Raw genomic sequence first — 23,258 nt, forward strand, 5'->3', positions numbered from 1 at the left:
AAAGGATAAATTTACAAGGCCCTTGAAACCTTTCTGTTTCAGACTGCTCCATAGCCTTTGGTAAAATATAACATCCTAAAGCCTTGTGCTGTGACAGCTTTTTTTTTTTTTTAAGAGACTTATGTTTCCCAAAATATGATCAATCATTTCTGCTGTTGTTTAATCCTGCACCAAAGTCCTCTGATTCTGATTTGTAAAATACTCCCCGTCTAGCCCTGTTGCTTTCGTAGTCCTGTAGCAATACTTTTTCTCCTTTTCTGGAGGAGCATCAAGTTAGAGAACATTGAAACAAATTTGACATTCAAGAAAGACCCTGATAGGATGCATCCAAGAAGTCTGAGGAAACCAGCCAATGACATCGCAAGGCCACTCTCAATCATCTTGGGGGGGTCATTTAAACCAGAGAGGTTCCTGAATACTAGAAGAAAGCAAATTCCTATCTTCAGGGGAGGAAAGGAGGAAGATATGAGGAACTGCAGGTCTTGCTTCAATCACTGGGAAAGGTGGAAACCACTTCCAAATAATAAAGAACAATATGGTGACTGGGAGCAGTCATCATGGATTTATGAAGGCATAATCATGCCTGACCAAACTGATACCCTTTTACATTGAGATGACTGGCCTTATTGGTGAGGGGAGAGCAATGGATATTTTTAATCTCAGTTTTAGTAATGTGTTTGGCACTGTACCATATAAGATTCTCATAGACAAACTGATGACGTATGGACTAGAGAAGTGAACACTGAGGTGGACTGAAATCTCACTAAACTGTTGGGCTCATAGACTGTGGTCAGTGGCACGAAGTCCAACTGGAGGCTAGTCTGTAGTGGTGATCCCAAGGGTCAATACTGGGTCCAATACTATTTAAAATCTTCAATAATGATCTGAATCCTTGGGCAAAGTGCACTATGAAGAAGTCTGCAGGCTGAGAGGAAACGACAGGTCCTTCCCCTTTATTCAGCATTGGTGAGACTACATTTGAAGTGCCGTGTGCAGTCCTAAAATCACCATTACAAGAGAGACATGAACATATTGCAGTGAGTCCAGTGAAGGGCCACAAAGCTGATTAAGGACTTGGAGGATGTCTCGTACAAAAAAAGGCTGAGATAACTGGGATTGTCTAGACTGGATAAGGAAAGGCTCAGGGCTCAGGAAGGACCCTGTCAATGTGTATAAATACCTGATAGGATACTGTGAAGAAGATGGATCCAGACTTTTCTCAGGGATGTCCAGTGAAAGGACAGAAGACAATGAACACAAACTGAAATACAAGAAATTGAAACATAAGAAAAAACTTTCACTATGAGAGTGATCAAACACTGGAACAGATTGCCCAGAGAGTCTGTGGAGTGTCTGCCTTTGGAGAGAGGGCATGATCCTGACTGGACATAGTCCTGTTCAATTTGCTCTATTGAGCAGGAGAAGGACTAAATGATTTCCAGAGGTCCCTTCCACGTTCAACCATTCCAAGATTCAATGGAATATTTACAACAATCAGTTTCTCTGAGTTGAATGATTACTCAAAAAGGTGTTAGACAACATAGTACAATGAAAATAATTAACCAAAATTTATGTGGAACAATTTGTCTCATATTTCCCCATACTATTCCCCATATGGAATCATACTAGAGCTAAAATGATTATATATATATATAGATATATATATATTTTAATGAGATAATGTGCGTTTCAACAGAAGAAATTGGCAGAATCAAGTGTCATGCTCTGTGTGCTAAGATATGTATCAAGTAATAAGGTATGATAAGATATATTGCAGAACTTATGGTTCTGAAGAAAACAAAGTGCTCATAACATAATGTAGAAAATTTAGATGTGTTCTAGATTAAACTCATTTTTCTCTGCTTTTTAATTTATTTTTATATGTTCTTTTAATGTATAATATTGTATTAGAAGTACTGTCTATGATATGAGTATACATGCTTTTTGCTTTCAGCACCGTGTGGTGGACATTTGACAGCATCAAGTGGTGTTATCTTACCACCAGGGTGGCCAGGATATTATAAGGACTCACTTAATTGTGAATGGGTGATTGAAGCAAGACCAGGACATTCCATTAAGATCACTTTTGACAGGTGAGAATCATAAAGTCAAACAACATGTATGAGCACAAATATTTAACATTGAAGAAGAAAAATATTCCTTAAGAACCCAAACTAGAAAAAGACATTGAGATGCAACAGTTACAATACTATTCCTCAAGAAGAAAATGAAGGTTTAAAATTGTATTTACATTGTCTTTATTTATGTTTTAACAATTTGCATTAAATGTCTACCTCTGAGCACATAAATAGGGATATCTTTAGGTCTTTTGACTACTTTTGTATTCAACAACTATGGTCCCTGATGATGACCAGATCTTTCTATAAGAGAGCATGATTTTCCTAGGGTGGGGGGGCGGGGGGAAGTGAAAAAAAGTTCTGAGTATTGTGTGTTAGATATATTTTTTTTTTCCCATTAAGATTTTTTTCTGATGAAACATACATTACACAGCTAGATAAATGCATAATATGGTAAGGGAGAAAATGGCTGATGGGTTAGCCTCAAAGAGTTGTGGTTAAGTGGGGTTACATCAGGCTTGCAGCCAGTCAGCAGTGGGGTTCCCCAGGGATCAGTTATAGGGCCAGTGCTCTTTAATGTTTTATAAATGATCTGGATGCAGAAATCAAATGTACATTAAGTAAGTTTGCCAACAACACTAAACTAGGAGGAACTGTGCACTCCCTTGAAGGTAAAGAGGCCTTACAGGGAGATCTGTATAGGCTGGAGAGCTGGGCAATCACCAACTACATGAAATTTAAAAAGAGCAAGTGCTGGGAGGAGGCAATCCTGGTTATTCATACAAATTGGGAGATAGGAGGCTGGAGAACAGCCCCATGAAAAATATCTGGGGGGTTGGGTTGATGGCAAGTTGAATATGAGTTGACAGTTTGCCCTGGCAGCCAAAAGGTCCAGCCATGTCCTGGGGTGCGTCAAGCACAGCATAGCTACTTATCAAGGTAATTTTCAGCCTATTCTACCTCATGTGGAGTTAGGAGGTAGTGAAGGTGCATTTAGACACAAGGAATGCGAACTGCAGCATGTCTAATATTTTTGTAATCATGTGACCTCAATTAGTACTTCTGTCTCACCACATGAGTGTTTAACAAAATCGTGATTTTTTTTTTTTTTTACAAATATGCTTAAAAGATGAAAAGAAAATTTAAATAATCTCCACCCTTCAAGCATGTTTGTAAATTAGTAAAAAAAATCCATTTGTTTAGGTGTTTGATCTAGATACTAATATCCCACTGAATACTCCATTTGACAAAAAGATGCAAAGGACAGCACCTGGAGGTAGGCTGCAATGACTTCTATTTTACTGCATTTCTGTATTCCACTGTTACCCATGGGGAGGCAATAATCTGTGTCTACTTTCACCTTTGCATGGAGTAAACAGTGATGAGCAAAATTTGTCAGAGTCATTCAGACTTCTATTTCTAAGAGCAGAAATGAAAAAGGATGAAAATTAATGAAGAGAAATACAGAAGAATGTATAATAAAAATCACTGTTACTGGGTTGAATCAAAGATTTATATAGATATATATATATATATATTTATATTGTGTTCCTCACAGACACGAAAATGCAGAATTGTAGGGAAGAGTGAGAGGACTAGATAAGTGTATCTGATATTTCCTCTAAGTACTACTCCAGTTTGCAACTGAGCACATTCCTGAACTGAAAGGTGTTTTGTTTAATGTGCTTAGTGAGTTTCTTCCACTGATTTGTTTGTTTCCCTCTTGCACTTATGTAAACTTAACATTCACAACCTTCTGCATTTTGGGGAACTCACTGGAATATATGTGTCAGGCTGAAGTGCCATCGATAGGGGTGGTGGCACATACAACAAGGTGAACAGTAAGTCACCAGAAGTAGACAGCATTCACCTGGGAAACCTGAGTGAATACAAAGATGAGATCACTGAACAACTGGAAGTTGCCTGTAACTGTTCTTTTAACATCTATGCACTTTAGGAACAAGATCTTTTTAAGTCTTTCATGGAGATCTAAGGAATTGCATACTGGATGCCCACTATGAAAACTACAACCAAGTGTAGCAGTAGTGGAAGCATGGATAAATATGATATGCAGAGGAAGTTTCAATACAGCTTTTGTAAAATAAACCCTATCTCAGAAACCTAAATTTTTTGATAGCGTCAGAAGGCATAGAAATATGTTGGATATAGTTAACCGAGTTTTCAAAATGCAAGTTAGTTCTTATAGAAACAAAAAGCTGTTTGGTTTCATTGCATTCAGCAGGAACTTCCAGAATTTTATGTTGTGGTGTTTTTTGTTTTGTTTTGTTTTGTTTTTCTCATTAAAGACTTAATATATGAATTAGGAGATTATATTTATTTGCCAGCTATTTTTTTTTTTTTAATTAATCACCAGAAGCCTGGGGTTCAGGGATGTTTTCCTAAATGCAGTTAAAGCAAACAGCCATATTAGTTGTAAGATGGCACATTTTAATTTTATAAACGGAAATATATTGCCTGAAGCTGCAGATGGTTGGATGACTGACTATGACCTTAACAGTATGACCACTAAATTTCTGAGGACATTAATGGGAAACATACTCTCCTGTGACATATGGTCCAGTTTAAGAATTGAGTTTACTGAATTTTAGACAGATGCACACGCATATTCTGCTGAGAGAATTCTAGAGCTTTCTGTACAAATTGAATTGCAATTAAATGAAGTAAGAACGTGGAGTTTACCCAGCTAAAAAAATTGAGAATTCTGATCATGCATAATTTTTAAAGTACAGCAGACAGTCAATTAATCTACTCCAGATTTATATCAGCATTATTAGAAGAAGGATTCTGTCTCCTTTTCCTAAATGTTTCACTTACAAAACAATGTTACCATTAAACACACTGGATACTTATAAGCTTTCCAGAAATAGCAGCAAAGGACTGAGTAACCCTATGAACATTTTACATCAAAACTTTTGCATTTCAGATCATGACTAAGGCCTGGAAGGGTAACCAAAAAGTAAAATCTAACTGATTCAAGCCATAAAAAAGGGGCTAGAAGGGTAATGTCTGACTGGGAGATTTTTGGTACTTTGAATATTGATGCATAGTGTATAAAACAAACTTTCTCTTTCTAAACCTATCTAACTATATATGAAGGATGTTATAACATAGTATTATTGAAGTACATTTAAAATTCTTTGTGAACATTTGCAGAATGTCCTACCTTTTACTAACGTAAGTATGCTAATGAAGTTTAAAAAAAAAAAAAAAACAAACAAACACAAAAAGTAATTAATTAATTAAGTACGTTCAGTAAGGACACAGAACTTCCAATAATAAATTATCTCGATTTATCATTTTGGTGACAGTGCAAAGATTGCAAAAAAAACCCAATCCCAAAAAACCCCCGCACACGCCCCTCTCCTAAACCCTAAAAACCATACAGTTGAACTAGAAGTAAATTTCTAAGTTTGAGATGAACGAGAACCTACTGGGAATAAGGATCGTTGTAATAGGTAGCAATTCCTGTAGTAGTTATTTTAATTCTTCTGTCTCCAGCAAGAATTTGCAACTCCCTGTTGTCATACCACCCTGCTAAGAAATCTTCAATTGCTGGCTGGGAGGACTTTATTCCTAATTAGTTTCTCTCCCAAACATGACTGTCAAAATAATTGAACTGTTGAATTATTGATCTTGAGTCCATTAATTATGAGTGCAAATAAAGTATTTAAGCCAACCTAGTGTTATTTATTTTCCTTGTTCTGCTGCAGTGTAAATCAATGTGTAATCTCTCAAATTATTGAAAGGTACTGAAAAACTGTCCAGTACTTTAGTGATGCCCTCTGTGACTGTCTATTTTGTTAAATTAAACAAAACCAGAGAACCTTCCCAGACACAAGAACTCATGTATTTGTACAATTAAAATAGTTGAAATACTTGAAATAATCTCTAACATACTTCTTGGGCTTGCCAACTAGCATTCTCCCAAATAATTATCAAGCATGGTCAGGAGTCAGTGTGGGCAAGTAAGCATTCATAATAGGAAATTTGAATAATATCTCCAAAGAGGCCAAAGGATGTATTTAATAGTATGGATACAAGCCCTTCCATGCTAGCTGGCTTCACTGCCAGGAACTGTTCTGAAAATGCTTAATGTATTAGCAAGCCTTCACAGCCCTGTATTCCACTGTCAGATTGGAACAGATATCAGTGGAAGCAGTCATCTGGATTTTAGCCAAGGTATCCAAATAGAGAAGGTAGCTTGGTTGAAAGCACCGTAAATCTAGAGAATTTCCTCTGTGAGGAGGAAGGAACAATATGAAGGGCCTAAGTCAGTTTCTAAGCATTCATTAGCTCTGATTGTTAAGCAAACACTTTCCCATTTCTGAATGTGCTTTTGTTTCCAGGGAATCATGCAAACTATAGAGACTATTAAATACTTGCTAATCCCAAACTTGCTGTTACAGATACTGATGTGTCTGTGAAGATGGTTTTACACGACCAATGATAATTGGTTTGTAAAATATAATGGCCTTGCTGGGGAATGCATTCATTCTGTCATCATTACCTAGCGAAGTATAAAGTTTATTTACACTTTGAAGAAATGTCCCATATATTTCCCCTTTTCCAAATATTTGATAATTCACAGTTTTCTTCAATAATAGAAGACAAGTTTCTTATGTCCAAATCCACTAAACATGTCTCATATTGTCAAGACAGCTTAGGAGCATTCACTTTGAAAAAAGTGTTCTATAGCATAGGGATGGAGTTTGTTGCTCTCAGAAGTTGAACTAATAGGCCTTATGGGAAAAGAAGAGAAAATCTCAGATCACATGCATTTCTGAAAGGTTACCATCTTATGAAAATAAGAAAATTGGATTTGTAGGCAAATGTATTTAGACCACTATAGACATCTCTGTAACAGCACAAACTTTGTTGACAGGAAAACTGATGAGTCCATTGTTTAGATGCTGCAGTTTGCAGGAGTATCTGATGTAATCACAAACTGCATCTGATGTGAAAAATGCCATCTAGAGAAAGAGCAGATTTGGGCTGTTTAAGAGCAACTAGTAGTGGATGACTGCACACATAGACATCCTTTATGAACTGGAGAAATGTGATGTGGTTTAGTGATTGACAGAGACATTGATTCTGCTGTTGATTTTAAAGTTGTTTTTTCTTTTAAATCAACTATCTCAGTCTCCTTCTCTTTTTCCATTCTTGTCTATATTATCTGTTTCCTTGACACTTTGAGGTAAACTAAGGAATTCTGCTTATTATAACAAATTTCAAAATGAGTGCTGATTGAAGTTCAGTATTTTTGTACTGCTTGACTTCATCGGACAAAAATAATTATTTAGAAGTAAAGTAGTAACCTACGTTAGAAAAAAATATTTGGATAAAAAATATCAAACAGTTGAATATGTAAAACAGCTTTTATGAAATAGCAAATAACAAATAATGAAATTATTGAGATGAAATAATGGACCATTATTAAAGATGTTCCTAGGATGTCCAACTGTTATTTAGTTTGAGGGTAAGAAATTTCTTGCATCTTTATAATGCAGTTTTTTTTGAGAAAATTTGCATTTTTGTACCCAGATTCCCCACTAAATGTCTTTCTGAAGTACAGTTATGTGGTTGATTTGAAGTATATTACATCCTTTATAAATTTTGTATGATAACAGACACAACAAAGACAAGGAAAGAGATGCATAAAACCTGCCTTAGTTGTTATCCTCAGTGATACACTGATGGCTATGTATGTTATTCTTAATTAGTTACACATGGGTTGCATTTCTAAGAGTCAAAGAAAATAATACCATTTCTCTACCTACCAGCCGATTACATGTTCCTTTTCAGATTTCAGACTGAAGTTAATTATGATACTTTGGAAGTCAGAGATGGGCCAGCTAACTCATCACCATTAATTGGGGAATATCATGGAACACAAGCACCCCAGTTCCTTATCAGTACTGGAAATTACATGTATCTGCTGTTCACTACAGACAACAGTCGTTCCAGCATTGGTTTCCTGATTCACTACGAGAGTAAGTCTGATATTCCTCTGATAGATTCTTATTTAATTTTCAAAATAACATTCAATTTGAAAACGAGCAAATGAATGTGAAGAAAGAAACTTCAGTAATTGTGTTTCTATAAGAACAAATTATGTTTACTCCATGCTGTACTGATGGATAGCTCTGAAACTATTAATTTATTTTGAAATTTTTTTATTCATGAGTCCTTGTATGTTATTCAGAATGTTTATGGATCTAGGTGTTTAATCAAATGGAGAGTAATTTTAGAAACTTGACCTCTCGTTTTCTCTTTCTCTGGTTTTAATACACTTTTGCAGTACTGAGCAAGACTAAGCATTATCCATGATGATTCCAGAATGTAAATGCATGAAAATTAATATCTTCATGTGAACTACAGAATCATTATAATAGCATTTTCTTTTAAATTAGGTACATAAAATCACATATTTTAAGCTTTCTGAAATCATACTGATCTTTATATGATAGTAAGTACTTAAGTATTCACTTAAGTACTGAATAAAGAGACCTTATGTGTTTAGTGTGGTTCTACTAAACAAATAACATTGTTTTTATCAATTGTCCTTATCTGAAAACTAACCTGATTGCAGTATATTGCTGTCATATTGCATCTAGGCTAAGTTCCTAAACTAATATTTAATAGCTACATCATAATTAGGAAATTCTGCGTACCTTCTTTTAGCTTTCTCTCAGACATGGTGGTAATGCCTGAACAGACAATAGGATGGTAAAATGTAAGGCCGCTAAATCCTGTAAATACAAGGAACAGTAAGTAGGTTTCTACATGAGTTACGTGCAGATGCTGATTTTTCCTGATTGTATTGTATCTAAATGTTGCTGCTACATTTTGCAACACGGTCCTTAAATATTTATATTTTTGAGTTTTATTTTAAGTCCTCTGTCATGTAGATGTCTTTTGTTCTCTTAAAACTTAAAACAGTTAATAATAAAATATCTGCATCTGTCAAGAAGAAGGTCTAATTATGAAATTACTTAGAAAAATGTTTGCGAATTCAATTTCTATCTTTGTTGAAAAATTTATTTTCTCACACACAGCACTAGATTTTTAGTGCTGTTACTCTAGGTAGTCTGATAAATGTCAGAATTAGATTTTATTAGTGCACTTTAAACCTTCAAATTGGATTAGAACTCTAACAAGTAAAGATGATGGAAGGCTAGTAAATGATCTTTGTCTTCTTTTACATGTAGTTCCCATGCACAGAATAAAAAACTAATACATTTCTAATCTTAAAAGTAATTTTAAAAAACCTAAAAATGTGGGGTTTAGGCTTTTCTGAACACATTGACTCCCTGAATAAAGCATCTTTTCCTTTCTGTAGAAGTAATGTTTAAAAGGGTGGCTAGTATTACTTTTTGCTTAGAAATGACGAAGAAGATTAAATTAAGAAAAAGAGTAAATGATTTTAAGTTCTCAGTTTCAGGAGATTTTTTTTTTTGTGAATTATATTTTCCATTAAATAGTTATCTGAAAACTGAATTTTAATTGATATTAATAAAGAAGTTAATGTACTTTCTTAGTTACAGATAGTGACTGCTGTTTCTCTATTCTTTTATGTCACTATGAATGACATTCAGCTGGCAGATTAAACATTTAAATTTAACTGTTGACATAGAACTGTCTAGAGCCTGAAGGTTACATTTTGGGCAACGGAGATTTATCTCCTTGTAAATTTGTTGAATAAATTGTTCCCATTTGCCATGACTGGGATGATCAAGTCTCTTTTGATGATGAAAGGAGCTTAAAGGCCAAACAAGCCTGCAGACACATCAGTGGAAGCATCTTAAACTGAAGTTGAATCTAGCCCAGAATGTCCACACTATAGAAAAAAATGCAAAATAAACAGAGACACGTAAGTTGTACAGGGTGTTTCAAAAAGATGGACCCATTTTGAAGTCACTATATCTCTGAAATGGAAGGATCTTAATCTTGCTAAAAATAAAAAGCTCAATATAAGCTATACAGAGTTGCTACTGAGATGACAGGAATATTCTATGAAGCTAGAATATGCCTGTAATACAGCTTTAAGGAAAACGTGAACTGTTAAAGGTACTCCAGATGTTAAGGTAAGTTGTTAATTCCCTTCCTTAAATGTCTGTAATTCCACTTTTTGATGACACTTCTAACATAGCTAATGGAAGATAGTATAGTTCAACTCCTATGCATCTAAGCCAAAAAAATAATAAATTGTCCATAATATTCTTTAAGTAAAACTACTGAAAAATTAGTCAATATTATCAAGAATAATTAAACTATATTCTTTTGACCACCTTGCCTCATATCTCCCTGATTTCTCAACTTCCCTAGTTATGTAGTTTTTGGTTCTTTTTCTTTGCAGCTCCTCATTCTGTGAAGTAGATTGTGCAATCATAGTCTTTTTCTTAAACCAAACCAGGTAGAAATATCTTTATCCACAGATTTGGTTAATGTAAACCCACCTATTTTTAAATTTATCTCTCCTTAAACCAGAAAACATGATCATTTTCAAAGGAAATTGCACAATTACTTCTTAAATCCAGATAATTTCTTTTAAAGACTGTGTTTCTTTATGGATTAACATTCCCTTCTATACTAAAATTTGTTTTAAAAATTGAACAGACATCATCGTTATGTGTTGAGACAGCAATCAACCCATATTACCATGTGCATTAGTGTGTATTTGATGAACATTACAATTCTCTTCCATATTATTCCAAAATTCCAAAATTATTTAAAGACAAGGATCACCTATTTTTGTAAAAACTTTCCTTTTAGGTCACTGTAAAACTCTAGTAAAATTAGTGTTGTGATTTTCCTTAAATGAAATGTTATCAATAATAAAAAAGATAAAGGTAATACTTTATTTAAGTTCTATAAAAGTAGGTATTTGTTTAGATTGGTGTGTGGAAAAGAACTTTTTAGATTCACAAATATTCAGTCTTCATGGACTTAACAAGGTTTCAAGATCATTCAGACAACCCACAATCAGTTTCAGCAGGGATAGCACAGAAAAAAGATACTTCCTTACACTTTTTCATTTGAAGAAAAATCTCTTGAATAGTCTGGATGTGAAGAAAATATTTCATAAATTTTTCACTGGCAGAACACACTCAGTGGAAAAACTATTTGGAATGTTACAGAATAACATTTTGTTTCAGCAGTCGATTTTACTTCAACTAACACCAAGAACCAATAGAAAGCCTGAATAAGAAAGGTGATTTTTTGTGGAAGTGCTCATGAAATAGCAGAGTTTATGATTCTTAAGAAGTGAAAGAATGAGGCAACCCAATTGTGATCAAATTGATGGTTTTCCAAAATCTAAATTTCACCAAACTTGAGAAATTGGTAGGTAGATCTTCTTGGAATGAATTCTGGAAGTCATTTATAAAACAGATGATATAAGGCCTAACAACAAACTGTATCTTTTGGAGAGAAAGAAAAAATACTATCCATTTCTGTAACTATTTAAAAATAATTTTTAATGATGTGTAAACAAAAAGCTAATCATGTAAATGTTGGCTATAGTCACATATTGATATAGATGGCCATAAACGAATAACACAGATCTCTCAGGATAAAATCAGAAAATCCAAAGTGCGTATTTGTTACAGAAGCAAGAGACAGAAAGACAGTAACAAAAACTATCTATAAATATATTCATAATAAGGGGAAAAAAAATAGGTACTTAATAAAAATCTGAGCAAACATCAGATGTCACAGGGAAGACTGAAAGTTTTGTTTCTGTTTTGCAACACTTACAGAAAAGCTTAATTTTGACCATGTACTAAACACAATTAAGTGAGCATTCACAAAGTAAGAATACAGCATATGGAAAAAGGGTATTACACAATATTGAGATAATTAAATATATTTTATTTATCGGGGACTGTTGAAATTCCCTATGCTATACTTAAAGGCAAAGCAGAAGCAGCGTCCTCTCCATTGAAAATTATGTCTGAAAATGCAAAACTCTAGGGAAGTTTCAAACAATTGCAGAATGGCCAACATGTTCCAAAGAAAGGAGGGGAAAAACAAACAAAGAAACAAACAAAAAATGATGAGGACCAGAAGAACCAAGGACATTAGTTTTGCCTCTTTAAAGATACTAGTGTCAAGCTGATAAACAAGGTGATAAGGAACAAATGATTTATATTTGATAAGAACAGATTATGTCAAACCAATCTTTTTCTTGTCAGGGTAACTGCTTTTGTAGGTTTGGGAATGGAAAGGGAAGGAAACAGTTCTGTGTTGACATTCATAAGGCTTTTAGAATTTTCTTCAGAGAAAATATTGAAATTTGGTATAGACAAAATTATTACGGGTGCAACAAGCACTTCAGCGAGCACTGGAAAATGTTGCCCAGAGAAGCTGTGGAACCTCCATCCTTGGAGATACTAAAAATGCATCCAGACATGGTCCTATGAAACCAGCCCTAGATGAAACTTCTTGAGCAGGGAGGTTGGACCAGGTGACCTCTGGAGGTTCCTTCCAATCCAAACTGCTATGTGATTCTGTGGTGCTCTGAACAATTTTGAAAACTTTTATGCAAAGAGTGGCCAGGAATTAGTAGTTCACTGTCTAACTCAAATTTGTAAGTATCCTACTGTGATCTGGCCTAGATCCAAAACTGTCTGATATTTTTATTTAAAATTTTAATAATAATAAAAATAAGAACACTTACAAATTTTGAGGATTATTCCAATCTACAACTATAGCAAGCACTACAGTGGGAAGGGTTAGAATTCAGAACAAGGTAGATGAACTGAAGGAATGGGTTGAAGTAAATTTAAAAAAAAATCAAATTCGATAAAGAAACATGCTAAGTATAAGTGGGAAAGGAGAAATAGCATGCACAAATACAAATACAGTAAAAAAGGATATGGTGTTTACATAAAACATAAATATTCTAGAGAAAAAGGTAATGCAAAAACTCAAACCTTCTGACTTTCAGTAAATCACCAAAAAGAAGAAGAATTACAGAAAAGTATTCTAGGAATAACTTCAGCCAAAGACTGTTCTCTTAAGGTGGGCAAGATTTTATCTGTGTAAATTTTAGCTGAACCATGCTTTGAAATGGGTCCCAGGGAACAGGCCCTGTCCTAATTTAATTGTGTGGCCTCTGGTTCTAATTTGTGGAACTGCATTCTGACAAGCAAGCACGTATTCCAATTCTTTAAAAAAAAATAAAAAATTCTTTTCTAAAAGCAAAGATATTCCACACTGTTCTCCCATAATTGTCAAAATAAGCCTACCTATATGATCAGCTCTTTTATTAGGCAATATTCTCTTACTGTCCAAAAAATTGCTTTTGTCATTTGCCTTATAAATGTTCTGAATGAATCTATACTGTTGGCAAAGAATAGCACTCTAGCTTCCAGCTGAAACATTTCCATTGTTCAAGACATTTTTGAGATTCTTTGCCAAACATAGCAACCACTTCATAGCTAGCATGAATGCGTAGCATAGTGGTTATGGCACACAGTCATGTTTTCTTTCTGTTTTTCTTACTGGATTTATTTTCTTCATGCATTTTGTGCAATGAGCATTCTTTAGACAATCTCTTAGCAATCTTTCACTTTAATATTTGATTTTTCTAATGTTTTTAACTATCTGATCCATGAAGCACAAAGTATAGATATGTAATATATTTGATTATGTAGTATATAAAACTGTATAGCTGTTGTATGCTTCACGCATTGCAGCAACAAATTAATTAAACCAGTCTCTAAAAATCACTTATAATTTTAAATGTTTGCAAAATATGCATTTTAATAATCAATGAAGCATCTAATATAGCTTGGAACAATAGGCTGATGAATGTTTCATGAAATGTAAATATTGACAGAGTTAAGTTCTTGAAGCTAGCTGTCCATATTTTTCAATTATTCAGTGATGTACAAAATTTTTTGTGCTGTTTACTTTGAATTGTTTGCTATGTTCCTTTGAAAAGAGAATGATTAAATTATAAGATAGAATTATCTGCTCATCTAATTCCCATAGCTATATGAAGTGAAGTGGAAGGAGTATTTTTCAAGGGAGCTACTGAGCATGCTCTTCTTGAGAAATGTTGTGTTATATAGAGTGAAAGAGAAAAGACATGGTTTTCACCCAGACTTTAATCTTATATTTACTGAGCCAACTGCTATGAATAGTATTAAATCAACTCTTTCCAATCATAAACCCAAAATTTAACACTGTGGTGCCAGAATTTCTTATATATCTTTCAATATTGTCTTTTTGTAGTCAGGACTCTCAGTAGCGCCCATTACTAAGCTTGCCTTATGTTATCTCCTATTAAGGAAGAAAAAAAACCCCAACCTTTGTCCAAAGAAGCAAATAAAAATTATTTCTTTACAGCTATGTTTATGGTTGCTAAAACTTACATATTGAATATTTTCCCCTGAGAATGAAGCTCTGTTGCCTAAGCTGACTTTTTTATTCATACAACACCACTATTTCAATCAGTAATGTGGATATTGATAGGGTTCCTACAGCTTTTGTTCTCCTTGCAAAATCTGAAGCAATATAATCAATGTAATCTAGAGTTATATTTTCAAAAAGAAACTGATGAGTTTACCTGTTATATGTGACTCAGAATCCCAAAGCTGTTGATGTGTGCAGGCAGGGGTGGAAGGGTGCCCTAAGAGGGAGGAATTTTAAGAGCGCTACTGTGGACTTCTTCTACTCTGACATACCCCAAAACAGGAAGTATAGTTTGTCTGAAAAAAAAAAAAAACAAAAAAACAACTAATGTGCATCAAAGTTAAGATTTCATACATAATTAATGTTTATTTAGGGCACATACAGTGCAGAATATTATATACTTAAAAGGGTTCTTTGCATCTATATTAAGAAATTTAAGCCAGGTCAAGGGAATCTAAAAGTGCACCGTGTCAGCTAACATGGCACATTTACATGAAAAGCAAGCAGTGAAGTCTACTACAAGAAACTTACTCATCTAGAATTTAAGTATGGCAGGGATACCTCATGAAAACTACATCATAAGCTTTCAAATCTGAATTCTAACTGAGATATAAGAATAGCTGGAGGCTACAGGGAATATTTCTCTGTGCAAGCCATAGTCATTATTTATGATATTTTTGTTTCTAGTCCTGCTTCCAACTCTCGTATCTATGATTTTAAAATCTTTACTTACAAAATACTTTTTTTTTCCTTATCCTTGAACTGCTTCTACTTCATTCCTAGGATTGTGTGGTACTCCTGGATAAATAAAACAGGGTAAAAGCAGAAAACTGAGACTATAGCTTCCACAGAAACAGTTATATAGGCAGTTTAGAGGTCCAGCACCTTCAGGATGTGTTTAGAGGCCTAAGGACTTAATAAATGTGCAACACACTCTGCTACAGAGAATTTTGTGCTGTCAGCAGTTGGCTTTGAGGAAGGAACTTCTTTGGCAAAAAGTAGACTTGAGTCATGCTAGAAATTCAGGTCAGCTGTGAGGAAGCACATAAAATCTTTAAAGACCTCCAGAGAACTAATCTTGTTCAAGGCTTTCACAGCATCTATGAGAGATGACATCACCCATATGAAATCATGCTTACAGCATTCTTTTCAACCTAGCACTGAAATACTGAAATTAATGTGAAGATTAATGTGAAAATACTCAGGTTAATGCAAGGGCTGCCAGAGTTCTGAGGTGGATACATCTAGATTTTATCTCAAAAGCCAACAAGTAATTTTAAACTCAGATGTTCAGTGTAATTCAAACAGATGCAAAGCAGGTATTTTTTTCAAAAGAAAGTAGATCAAAATAATTGCCTGCAAACAAATGTTGAAGCATTTATAAGTGGTTCACTCCCTGCACACATATACTTCCTGTCACTTTGTGGGCAGTTTTTTTAACAAGTCAGTGTTTTTTGGGGTTGCAAAAATCTCTACATAGTCTCCTCTGTGTCTCTCTGTTATCTCTGAGGCTTGGCTATGTGTTTGTTCCCTGCTGTTTTCAGACAGCTTCTAGATTTACTTTCTTACTGCAGGCTTCATGCTGGACGTGTCCTTCATATCTTCAGTTGCCTTTTTATCCACCACAACTGTCATTCTCAAGGTTTTCCTGTGGCCATGCTCAGCTTCTCGCAGAAGGAACAGTTTCCTCATCCGCTGAACAATGTCCCCATCTGTCTAACTCAATCATTCTTGTTTCCATGTACATGACACACTGCAACAGATGTAAGCATCAGAATGTTAATTATGGGTGTGCTGCAGGGTGACCTTTGTGAAGATAAGCCATAGGGTGCCTAGTGCCAAACACAAATGGTTCCAGCCAGCTCCAGCGGACCCACCACTGGGCACAGCTGAGCCCATCAGCCAAGTTGGTGGCACCTCTGTGATAACGTATTTAAGAAAGTGCAAAATGCTGCATAGGTGAGTGAAGAAAAATAAAGTGTGAATAACAATCCTATAAATGCCAAGGTCAGAGAAGAAGGAGGTGCTCCAAGCAGATACTCCTCTGCAGCCTATGAAAGAAACCACAGTGAAGCGACTATCCACACTGCAACCCATGGTGAGCCCCATGACAGAGCAGGTGGTTATTCCGTGGAGGAACCTGCAGCCTGTTCAGGCCCACGCAGGAGCATGTTCATGCTGAAGGACTGCAGCCTGTGAGAAGGACTGACGCTAAAGCAGCAGAAAAGTGTGAGGAGGAAGGAGCCGCAGAGAGTAGCTGTTATGGACTGACCACAGTCCCCATCTCCCATCCCTGCCATGCCACTTGGTGAGGGGTGAGGAGATGGAGAAGTTGGGAATGAAAGAGTGACCTTGAGCCTGGAAAGAAGGGGTGACAGTGTTTCAGTTTTTTGTCTTTGTTTCTCACCATCCTTTTTTTATCTTTAATTGACAGTAAATTAAATTAAATTTTCTCAGATTGAGTCTTTTTTGACTGTGATGGTAATTGGTAAGTGATCTCTCTGTCTTTATTTCAGTCCATGAGCTTATTCATCTTATTCTCTGTCTTCCCCTGTACTGTTGAGTGGGGGGTGGTAGTGAATGAGCAGCTGGGTAAGGGACTGGCAGCTAGCCAAGGTCAACCCACAATACATAGTAACAGAAAATAAACTCGTTTCATTCCAACAGAGTCTTTATTTTGTTTCCTAGCGTGTATCCATTATAGCTCATTATATGATTAAGTTCCACAATTGTTTGCTGTCACTATAAGCATAATGGATAATGCTCAGTTAGTGAGCCTCCATTTGATAATTTGGGGTTTCTTTTCCTTGTTCAGTGTATAGCTCCAGGTTTATTTACCAAACACTACTCAATCTCTGCTGTAAGACATAATTGCTAATGACTCCTTATGTCAGATAAAAGTTATATTTAAAATAAAATACTTAATATTTAATAAAGTAAAAGTTATAAGCTTACAGTAACTGTGCGAGCTGTGTTCGTTGTTTTGGATTCATAGGATAGTATCTGTAGGAGTTAACAAGTAGTTTCTGAGTTCACCAATTGCAGTTTTTCAATGCTGCTTTTTGCTAAGTCAAATAACTGTTACTACCACAAAGGAAAGTTGCGTTGTCCCACAGCATCAGAAGGTGAGTAGATGAAATGGAATAATCAGATATGACTTATATACTTTGAACCTTAATATCTTCCCACAGTTTTATGTGTTTGGTGCATTTGTTGTCTCTTTTATTTTTTTTTTTTTCATTGTTTGATAAAATATACTTTACAGGTCTAATCTTTTTCTAGTTCATTTGGGCTTCTCTGTTCTATGAGTCTGAAAATCAAAAACCTGTGGTCCAAGTCAGTGAGAACAGCTAGAGAAAGTGCTTTATAGCCTACCTCAGTTCTTAGGCAATGCTAACAAGTATCTTCTTGGGGCTCTTTCTTCTTCCTGTCTTACTTAATTTGTGTTTTGTTTGGTATTTTTTCAGTTTACTATCGTAAAAAATAAATAAACAAATAAAATCTTTGTGTTTCAGGTCTTACTCTGGAATCAGATTCCTGCCTCGACCCAGGGATTCCTGTGAATGGTCATCGCCATGGTAACAATTTCAATATCCGCTCTACAGTAACTTTTAGCTGTGATCCAGGATATACACTGAGTGATGAAGAACCACTCGTATGTGAAAGAAACCATCAGTGGAATCATGCGTTACCCAGCTGTGATGGTAAGTGCCCAGTTCTTCAGATGGCAGCTTTAAACTCCAAGAAAATCAACATCCTATATTCAAGAACTAATCAAACTTATAATTGCTACTACCCCCCTTCAATTACACCAAGATCCATACGTTTCAAAAATTATTTTACTGTTAATAAAAGGTATACTTTACATCTCTGTATCAACTTTCTGTCACGTACTGCAATGTACAGTGAAATTTATAGGCATGTATTCAGTAACAGAAAAATCAGAATTCTCACAGGGTGCCACTGCTCAACTGTGAATGAAAATGGTGCCATACATCTAATATTTTCAAAGCAAAGCAAATACGTTTAACTTACTGTTTAAACTTAAAATGCTAAATACCTAAATGATAGCTCAAAATTTAGAATACTCACTACCAAAACAGATCATTAAAAGCCTATGTAATTAATTTTACTGACATAGTTTTGTTTTGAAATTTGGTTTGTTCATTGATTGATTTGGGGCATGTGCTTTCATGAAACATTTTTTTAAATGCTAAACTGTAGTAACCAATATTTCCGTGCTCTTTTTTTATAATTATTTTTTTCTAAGTTATTTTTCTATGAAACACAGAATCAGCTAGCGTTTTATTGTGGAATGCTTGTGTAGTTGCCACAAAATCTCTCTGACAGAAACTGCAGAATATAATGCCCAAATGTAGCTAAGTATTTCAATAGGGATAGAACCCAGCTTCTCTGAAAATTGTCCATAATCTCCTTTCATTAAACTTTCTGCTAAAACTTCCTATGTATCCCTTCTGACTGCTAAATTATTTCCTTTAAAAGCACGTTAGTCTTGATCAGGCTTCTTTCTTGTTGAGATATAACTGTGTTCTAAGGCAGTTGTGAAAGATCCGCGTGTGAAGGGAGAAGACCCAAGCCTATACCAATAAAGGCTCTTGTTTTTGTGAATTACTTACATTAGTGAATTTGCGACTCCTTTTTCGGGTCCAAGGTTTTAATTGACTACAGTGGAATGCCAAAGGGCAAACTTAGATTCAGCAAAGTATTTTAGTTTCTAACTCTGTTTTAAACTGTTTTGTTAAATCTGAGCAGTTATTTTCATTCAGGCTTCTAATTCTCACTATAGCCTTCTGACCTCATGTACAAAACATATAAGCTACCAAACGATTATTATATAATTAAAAGCTCTTTATTACTACAAAGCAAACTAATCTACCATTCAAACTCATTCACTTTGTAAGCATTACAACTTGTTCCTCCTTTGCAAGGACAGAAGCAAACAATTGATTTCAATTGCCTTTTTTAATCAAATTTTAGACTATATTTCTGGCACAGCTGGTGAACTTTGGAGTGTTACAGATCTTCCTATAAGCTCTAATTTTAAAATGGGCAAAGCACTTTTAGTATTCTCCTGTTGGTTTTATGGATTCCTTCTGCTTGTTTGCCTTCCTGCGATGTGTTGAATAAAACTATTGTAGTAATCTTAACTTTGCATAGTATTGTATTCTTTTTCAATGTACTTTGTACTAAAAATTATGAATGCATTTTTGAGTTAAAAGACCAATATTCATCTATTTTGTTTGCATATGAATGTTGAACTACAGAAATATGTAATTAATTTTCACTCCTTGAAAGAGTCCTTATTTCCCAGGTCCATCACCCACTTTAGCATAAGTGTGTAATAGAAAATTTCAAGCCTTTCTAGAGTAGGGTCTCTGGGCTAGTAACACACAAGGGTTACATTCAGTTTCTTCTCTTTTTTCCTCAGATATTCAATTACATTGAATTACCTAGTCTAAAAAGACAAAATAAAACTCATGTTCTTTTAGGTAATCATTTTGATAGCATATTTGCATTTTGAGGCTCAAAGAGTTGTGACCCAAATTTTTTGATTGTGACAGTTTTGACTGAGTTTGAAATAAACATTTTGTAGTATCCTGCAGACTATTGCTCTTCTCAAAGTTGCAGCTTCAGAAATTAAATCAGCAAAATAGGTCCCTAGGGGAAAAGCATATTTCTTTGTTTCATGCCAACGAAGAAGAAAAATAACTGTGTACAGAGACACATTGCCTAAGTTCCCTCAAAGTAATGTGTCATGCTCAAAAAACTATAATCTCAAGGTGGAGTGTGAAAATAATTTTCCAGGGAGAGCTAAATAAACACAATCATTTACCTATCACAGAATCACAGAATGGATTGGAAGGGACCTCAGAAGATCATCTAGTCCAATCCCTCTGCTGGAGCAGGAACACTTAGATGAGGCTACACAGGAAAGTGTCCAGGCGGGTTTTGAATGTCTCCAGAGTAGGAGACTCGACGGCCTCCATGGGCAGCCTGTATTTTAAATTGTAAACTTAAAGCTATGTAAATTATTTGCAAAATTTTAATATCTGCTTTAAGGAATGTTGCGCAGGTAAATATTTTCCTTCCTTCTGTGGTATTTACAGAAGGATTTTGAACAAATGTATACTACAGTTCATTTACAACATTATGAGCCTGATATCTGTAATTATTTTACTTGTTATTAAGTAGTGTTATCAATCATATGTTTACTGTGGTTTTATCCATGTATATTCTCATTCATGCTTATATGCCGAAATAGATTTATGCAGGGAAATCCATTTCCTTTCCTGCTACTTATTTATAAATATATATAACATATTAATTCAAAAAGCATTAAAAACTTAAACAAACACTTTAGCTATAATGCCAGTATGTTTGTATGTATATGTATTCTATACATACATTTACACAGAAGTAGTGTAAGTTTATTGAACATTTTGTCATGTATATTTGCAATATAGTTTATGGTAAAGTATATCCCTCTATGTAAGTGAGAAAACTAAAAGCATCTTAATGATTTGTTGTTTTATTGTTAAATATTTAGACTATTAAAATTTTAAAAATACCAAATAAAAAGCTGGACAGCAACAGATGAGTGAAAAGCACATCCATGCTGTGTTTATAAGATCAGTGAGTAATTCAACATGCAAATCTTAAACTTTAATTAATTTGCCATGCAAATTTGAGCAGCCTAGTTTAGCAAATGCTAGTAGGCATTAAAAGTTTTCTAGCATAGTTTTTGTTTCTTTCAAAATACTCAGTTCCAAATAAATTACTTACGATGGGACAATATGAATCTTTAAAAGAGAGGAAAAGATGTGGGGTTTTTGTTGTTGTTTGTTTGTTTGGGGTTTTCTGTTTTTGTTTTCTCTCCCACTGAGCATTACAGGAGAAATAAAATAGGGACAATCTTTTTAGTTATTAAAAAAAAAAAAAATAATGACAGTTTGTTGGAAAGTGAAAAATTGAATTAAATATGTAACTTTCTAAATATGTAGTGCAAGAAATTTTGCTGCAAGATATTTGATTTTTGAGTTAGTTCACAAAAAAAAAATCTTAAATACTAGCAGGAGGGGCTGTTGATGAAAAATAAACTCCTTTTCAAGGACTAATTTAATAATGAACAATCTGTTGTCAAATGTGAATGTCATGTCTTTAGATGAATTAACTTCTTATTTTAATACTTGACTCTGTTTTTAATTTTAAGGGTAGTTCAAAAAATGAATGAGATTTTTATTTTTAATAAAAAACAGGGCTTTTGTATGACTTCTGTTTGTTTCCCCTCTCCACCTTTTTTTTTCTCTTGTCAAGCTTTATGTGGTGGGTATATTCAAGGGAAGAGTGGAACTGTCCTTTCTCCAGGTTTTCCTGATTTTTATCCAAACTCTTTAAATTGCACTTGGACTATTGAAGTGTCACATGGCAAGGGTAAGAATCTAATATGAATTACATGTCTATATGTCGTGTCTATATATATAAAAAAATCAAACACAAAACCACAATAAAACGCCTTTTATAAATTGTATTAAAGTAGTTAAACCAGTACTTTCTGCCATTCTGCCACTCTTCTGAGGAAGAAGTGTACTTTCCCAAAGTAAGTATCTTCAAATGTGGCGTTAGTAGTTTATGTTTTGTGGGTTTTTTTTTTGTTTTTTGTTTGTTTGTTTGTTTGTTTGTTTTTCAAAAGAAACATTCTTTTAATACTTACCAGAGGAAATGCATTTTAGTCTCTCTTAGAAAAATGGGCAGAAAGTAGGAGAGCTAAAATATATAAAAATAGTTGTTACCAGTTAAATAGCACTAATTTTTTCAGTGAACTCTCTTGGGATCTTGTTGATAGCTCTTCTCCATTGCTAAGTATGAAGAAGATGATTTGATCTGTGTATTAATAACCTTAGATATTAGACTTAAATCATTATCATAAAAAATTATATCTTTATCTTATATATACAGTGGGGTAATATTTGGATGTGCAGTTAAGCTTTGCAGGTTGTCCATTAGGGAAATGGAAAAAGAACTAAGGAAAAAAGCCTAGGAAGAACTAATGGTGTGTTACATACCACTGACTCAAAACATTCCTCAATCTCTTTTCTATGACAATACCGTGATAGTTACTGACATATACTGAGAAGTATATTGGAAGTTTCTACTGTTTAAAACATGGATTAGATTTTTGTTTAAAACTCATGGTATTTAAAATGTAAAACATATGACTTTCTAAGAAGCTTGCTGTTCCCCACAGTAAATAATTGTATTTGTAAACCTAACCATTAGTCAAGATTTAATTTAATTAATTGCTGGACTGGAAGTTGGCAAAAACAAAACACAACACAACACAACACAACACAACAGTCATGACTTGAGTAAAGAACTGGTCCCCAAAAACATGAATCTGCACATAAGGAAGACCGTAGATAAAAAATTGTATCTGCTTTGTACTTGTGTATGGGCACTTCCCTGCACTGTAGAGTAAAAAAGAGAACTGTGCTGGAGGAAATGCAAAAATAAAAAATTGATACAAAATTTTAGGCAATTATTAAAGCATGTCTCCTTCTTTAATAAGGAGATCATGGTAGAGATTATAAATAAAAGAGACATACAGGAACTTGAATGAAATCTATCCAATACAAATTTAGATTTTCAGGTTGCTGTATACAAATAACAACAAATCCAATCAGTTCTCTTCTGGGAGCTGTTGATTTACAGGGACCTAAA

At 34.4% G+C, this 23,258-nt stretch overlaps 1 protein-coding gene across 1 annotated transcript in view; it reads left to right on the forward strand.

The window, feature by feature from the left end:
* Positions 1-23,258, forward strand: part of CSMD1 (CUB and Sushi multiple domains 1) — a gene marked incomplete at both ends in the record, with an annotated part of 1,064,284 nt that overhangs the window by 801,676 nt on the left and 239,350 nt on the right. Inside the window, 4 exons of the mRNA XM_082048870.1 lie at positions 1,955-2,093; positions 7,902-8,089; positions 18,035-18,223; positions 21,855-21,971. Of these exons, the coding sequence (XP_081904996.1) occupies positions 1,955-2,093; positions 7,902-8,089; positions 18,035-18,223; positions 21,855-21,971 (633 nt within the window). The remainder of the gene's footprint in view (positions 1-1,954; positions 2,094-7,901; positions 8,090-18,034; positions 18,224-21,854; positions 21,972-23,258) is intronic.

The sequence above is a fragment of the Streptopelia decaocto genome (genome assembly GCF_964273445.1).
Source record: "Streptopelia decaocto genome assembly, chromosome: 3".
NCBI lineage: Eukaryota > Metazoa > Chordata > Aves > Columbiformes > Columbidae > Streptopelia > Streptopelia decaocto.